Below are 5,267 nucleotides of genomic sequence, written 5' to 3' on the forward strand. Positions count from 1 at the left end.
TGAGAAGTGTAAACATAGGTGATCGAATTCTGAAGCGTTTATTTTCGCTTTCTAAGCTAGAGTTAGTTTACAAAGGGGTAGCTATAATGAGTTGATTGTAGGGGAAGGGTACTAGAGTTAGTCTCCTTGGTCATAGAGTTGTAACCTAAAGCTTAGCTACAATTAGGCTGAGTGTAGGGGTAGGGTAGTGGAGTTAGTCTCCTTAGTTATTGAGTTGTAACCTAAAATTGCTCTTTGAAGTTAGTGAAGTTTTGAAGGCAAATCCTATGAGGGTAGGTCGTAATTTTTTACTCCCTTGAGCAAAGAGTTTTCCACGTTAAAATTGATGTGTTATTTATATTTCCGCACTTCACCCTCAATTTTGTGTCAAAATAATTCAGTTAAAGAATTAGGTTCTTTGGCACACAAAATTGGCCATTTCTTTATCTTTATTGTTGAATATTTTAGTACAATGTCATGACTCATCTCACATTATTTTGTGTTATTTTCTTGAGTAATATGTTATATAGCTTGACAAGAGGGGTTGCTCTGATGGTAAGCAACCTCCACTTCCAACTAAGAGGTTGTGAGTTCGAGTCACCCCAAGAGCAAGGTGGGGAGTTCTTGGAGGGAAGGATACCGAAGGTCTATTGGAAACAGTCTCTCTACCTCATGGTAGGGGTAAGGTCTGCGTACACACTACCCTCCCCAAATTCCACTAGTGGGATTATACTGGGTTGTTGTTGTTGTTACTAAGACCAAAGAAATATTTGAAGCACAAGTTATATGTTTTGTTCTATGAATATTTTACCGAAAAATTCGAGAAAACCAAAAAGCCCAAAAAGATAGAGATTGAAAAACCCGACTTTTGTTGATTTGGTTTGGTTTATAGATTTAAAAATCTGAGACAATTGGTTTGGTTTGGTAACTGAAAAATCTGAACCAGTCCGGCCTATGTACACACCTTGAAACCATCAAATTTAAATTTTTAATATGTCTTTAAATAATATGACTAGTTTCTCTGATGTCTTTGTTACCTTCTCATGTCCTCAGATTTAACTTCAACTAAGTTTATACTTGCTAAAAAAGGACGCAAATTCATTTCATGTATAGCTAAACCTACTTACAAATCAAAGTGATCGAAGTTCGAAAAAGCAATAGTAAAAATATTAAGACATATTTAATGATGTATATTGGACGTAATAAATTGCTGCCTGCAGTGGTTGGATGGCCTTATAGACTGACTGTAAGCATTTTTGTTAATGAAGATCTCCACAATGCTGTTACAAGTTGATCTTTTGAGGTGTTTCCTCAAAACTTTATGATTAACATCTAAACTACCTTATTACGTATCCAAGTATTATGGCTTTGACTCGAAATTTTGAGTAACTGACAAAATATGATCAGTAATCAGACAATAATTTGAGTAATTTAAAGCTTGATATAGCCATTCTTGATCATCCACTCCAAACTCCAATGGTTGTTCACATTTTTGAGTGTCCAATAAGCCCAACCAAATGTTGCACGTCCGAACACTTCCAATTGAGCCTTGGCAAACTTTTGGTAATCCTCCTTTGTTGCATCTCTGACTTGCCATTCAGCAACCCATTCCCCTGAAAAATATTTCAAAGTAGATTGACATAAATATCTCCTGTCAAATAGGTCATATAACCAAAAGAATATTTGTAAGTTGGTCATATACTTATGATGATTTGAGCTAAACTTTTTGGAATATACACTAAAGAAACTTAGGATCCCAATTTATTCTATTTTTTGACAGAGGAAGGGAATATCTTAATATCATGTAATAAAGGAGGGTAATAGAACTTAATGAGAAAAGACAAATTAAGAGAATATACCAACTAAAGTGAGAGGACCATTGGATTGGGTGACAGTATTGAGTTGAGCTGAACGGTTGGTGAAGACAAAATCAAGATTTTGTTGGACAGTCATGTCGTTAAACATGTCAGAGAAAAGATTGTAGTAATGAACATCAATTACAGAACCCTTTAAGCCACTGGCAAAAGGCAAAAGCTCAGTTGGATCTGCAGATCCTAATCTGTTGGACATCACCACATATGCATCCGAAGAATGCTTACGAACTGCATTATATCCAGCTTCGTAGTATTTTTTCACCATCTCGAATGAAACTTCTGGTGCTAATGGCTCATTGATTAACTCCACTGCGTAAAGGCTTGGATTCTTGGCATACCTAAATTCATGAATAAAGAGAGAAGAAATGAAAAGGTTGACCTCTACACTATCAAATTTGAAAATTAAACTTTATTCACCACTTTTACGTAGTAGTTGTAGGAGGAGATGTAAAAGTAAACTGTATAAAACTATTGATTTATATGACATGTGAAATTAAAATACATACCCTTATCAAATGATTTAGCACTTTTTATAAGTTCAAAAGATTTAGTGAATTATATTGTTTTATATGAAAAAAATATTGTAGCTAAGTTACATGTGTGAAGTTTTTAGGAACTCACATATATAAAATGGTTTGTGTTTTAACTACTAACACTCTGTAAAAGAAATTTTATGCTATCATGTCGCCTAAATGATCACTATATATAACAGTTCACAAAAAGTAGTGTGACTAATTAGTAATAGGAAAGATAAGAGATGTTATCTGTTGCAACAAGTTAACCTAGTACAAAAGTTCTATACTCCTATCGTTTATACCTGGCAGTTAAGAAGTCTATGACTGCAACTGTCTGTTGAATGGTATCATCAGTTTTTCCCCATTCTATAGTACCATCTCTGTTGGCACTGTGCTCCCAAGGATTTTGGGAACCAGGCGCAGCATGCAGATCTATTATAACTTTAAGTCCGTATTTCCTACAAACATTTCAAACTTTCAATTAAAACCCAATATATTATCTATTTGATTATATATAAAAAATTAGTTAAGAATGTGTACTTGGCCCAGAAAAACGCATTGTCTAAGGCATGCAAAGAGCCTCCAACATAAGGCTTTGGGGGTGTTGGATCACTGGCAATCCACCATCCAACTGGAATTCTCACTGCATTTAGTCCGTTGCTTGCGATGAACTTGAAATCTTCTTCTACTATAAATGTTTTCCAGTGTTCCTGTAATATAAATATATGTTTTTTCATATTTAAATACAATTATGATTTGCTAAACTACATTAGGTACTAGCATTTCTTAGAAAGAGTACATACTCTCATAACTTGTGGTGCGATGATAGGACCATAGCCATTAGTAATTTGGAACTCGCCTTCAAGTTTTCCACTGGTTTTCATGATGAAAACAGAGGGATCATCATCACCCCATCCCCCATTCCCTCCATTATTTGCTGTCACAAGTTCCTCTGTTTTTACCTGCACCTTAAATAATTAGTACAGTAATAAGTGCACAGATAGTCATTATCCGGTCCGGTACTTATTTTGTTATGAAACTTTAACTAAAAATCTTAATTTCAGGATAACTCATGATATTTTTATCTTGAAATACTAAAATTCAGGACGTACTGACAAATTTTTAAATAGTAACCCTATTTGGTGTCATTTCTTCTATACAATTCAAGTAGAAAGTAGTAAATAGGTCGCTATTTTCTGTCGAATGACGATTTTAATTTCCTTCCTCATAATCCAATAAAATATACTCCATGAAGAGACTTTCTTATGAAAACTTAAAACGAAAAATTAAAAGCATTGAGGACAAAGGCCTCTCATCAGGTTGTTTCTCCATCTTAGTCCTTTTTTTTTGTAGTTTAAATATCTGTACTTACTAAAGAGTTTGTTTAGAAATGCCGGCAATGTTACTGTCCTAATATTCTCCACTTGCCAAGTCAATAAAGCAGACACTTAAAATTGCCTCCTATATATCAACAAGAATAAGCAGCAGGCATAAATGGATCAATTTATCATTTGGAAAACAATACTATATATTCTCTTTGGGAGATATTTTTATTACCAAGCACTAAGTCCACTAACTTTATCATATGGTCCTGTGAAAGGATTTGTGGTACCAAAATTTTGGTCCAAAGCGAGCGCCACTAACTTTATCATATGGACGTGTTACTATATGATCCAAACAGTTGTTAAACGCAAAAGAAAAGGTAAAAAAATAGGAGGTCAAATATTCAAAAATCAGAAACCAGACACAAAATATATAACCTAGCTTAAAACTAATCCCATTACCATTTGGGTTTGTTTAGAAACTAGCAACCAAAAGAATTACTTAGTTTTGAGTTTGGTTTCAACGAATTAAGTTCTATACACTAATATTATAAAAATAATTACATAATCAGATCATTTAAATTAATTACAGATAAATTTCTAATTAACATAACATTTCAAGAACTCACCTCTAAGAAAAAACCATTTGATGCTTTTATCCGAACACGGCTAGGATCATCAGATTTCCTCACAATCTCAAAAGTCTCTGAAAATCCAGGTTTGTTTTCCACTGCTACCACATTTCCACTTCCATCTACTCCCACAAATTCTTTGTTAAACACCCTAAAGTTAAAACTTGTGCTGTTTATCCTCCAAATCTACAAGAAATGGTGCAACAACCAAGAAAATAGCCCCCGTTAATTAACTAATAAAAATGAGTTTTTACTTCTTTTATTATTTTTCAAGCAAAAGTTACCTACTTTGAAGGTTTCCCATCCCAAGGCAGCAGTTCTATTGGCAACAATAATTGTTCCTCCTCCTAACTCAGCACACAGATACTTCCCAACTGTTACTGATTTGAATTGCAGTCCAGTTCCATCCTGATCAACGTCATTAAATATTGTCAGTATATATAAGTTAAACTCTAATTATTAAATCAACGTAAATGAGCTTGTAAATATTAACCAGAAAATCTTTGTTGGGGATGCCATCAAAAAGAGAAGGTTTAATCCATCCTTCAGTGAGAAGCCAGCCTCCAAGATTAACAGCTCGAACTTTGAAATTTGGAGTAATTCTTCCATATGAAAAACTAAAAAAGCAACAAGAAGAGATGATAAAGAAGTAGTAGACAACAAGTTTCCTTGCCCATGAGTATGTTGCCATTGCTTAATATTTTAGACTTGCATGATATATCGTTATTTTGGTAATGCCTTTATATAGATTTCCAAATCTTTGACCAACTACTTTAAACAATCTGAACTCAGAAATAAAGAATGTGATAAAAATAGATAAGATACTATATCTTGATTTTGAATCAATACTTCTTATTCAACGCTTTGACCTTTTAAATTAGAATTGGATTTACTAATTTTTGTTTTGTACGGACTTTTGGTATGTATCTTGGTGCAATTTCAATT

At 33.6% G+C, this 5,267-nt stretch overlaps 1 protein-coding gene across 2 annotated transcripts; it reads right to left on the reverse strand.

The window, feature by feature from the left end:
* Positions 1-1,220: 1,220 nt before the first annotated feature.
* Positions 1,221-5,044, reverse strand: LOC104096843 (probable glucan 1,3-beta-glucosidase A). 2 transcript variants are annotated; one of them, XM_009603278.4, is made up of 8 exons: positions 4,816-5,044; positions 4,611-4,730; positions 4,320-4,508; positions 3,172-3,330; positions 2,909-3,078; positions 2,671-2,826; positions 1,839-2,191; positions 1,221-1,592 (listed from the first exon to the last, which is right to left on the reverse strand). In XM_009603278.4, the coding sequence occupies exons 1-8, from the start codon at positions 5,011-5,013 to the stop codon at positions 1,411-1,413; spliced, it is 1,527 nt and encodes a 508-aa protein (XP_009601573.1). In that variant the 5' UTR covers positions 5,014-5,044; the 3' UTR covers positions 1,221-1,410. The 2 variants fall into 2 exon arrangements, with proteins under 2 accessions (XP_009601573.1, XP_033512194.1); XM_033656303.2 differs by having other exon boundaries at positions 3,172-3,336.
* Between the last annotated feature and the right edge of the window lie 223 nt (positions 5,045-5,267).

Source organism: Nicotiana tomentosiformis, chromosome 12 (assembly GCF_000390325.3).
Source record: "Nicotiana tomentosiformis chromosome 12, ASM39032v3, whole genome shotgun sequence".
NCBI lineage: Eukaryota > Viridiplantae > Streptophyta > Magnoliopsida > Solanales > Solanaceae > Nicotiana > Nicotiana tomentosiformis.

What these genes read in the sequence shown, in the direction of transcription:
- LOC104096843 (XM_033656303.2), bottom strand. Translation starts at nt 5,013, where the DNA reads ATGGCAACATACTCATGGGCAAGGAAACTTGTTGTCTACTACTTCTTT. An exon ending in TCGCACCACAAGTTATGAGA is followed by an intron (nt 3,079 to 3,171) that starts GTATGTACTCTT and finishes TTTATATTACAG; the next exon opens with GAACACTGGAAAACATTTAT. An exon ending in ATAGACTTCTTAACTGCCAG is followed by an intron (nt 2,192 to 2,670) that starts GTATAAACGATA and finishes TCATGAATTTAG; the next exon opens with GTATGCCAAGAATCCAAGCC.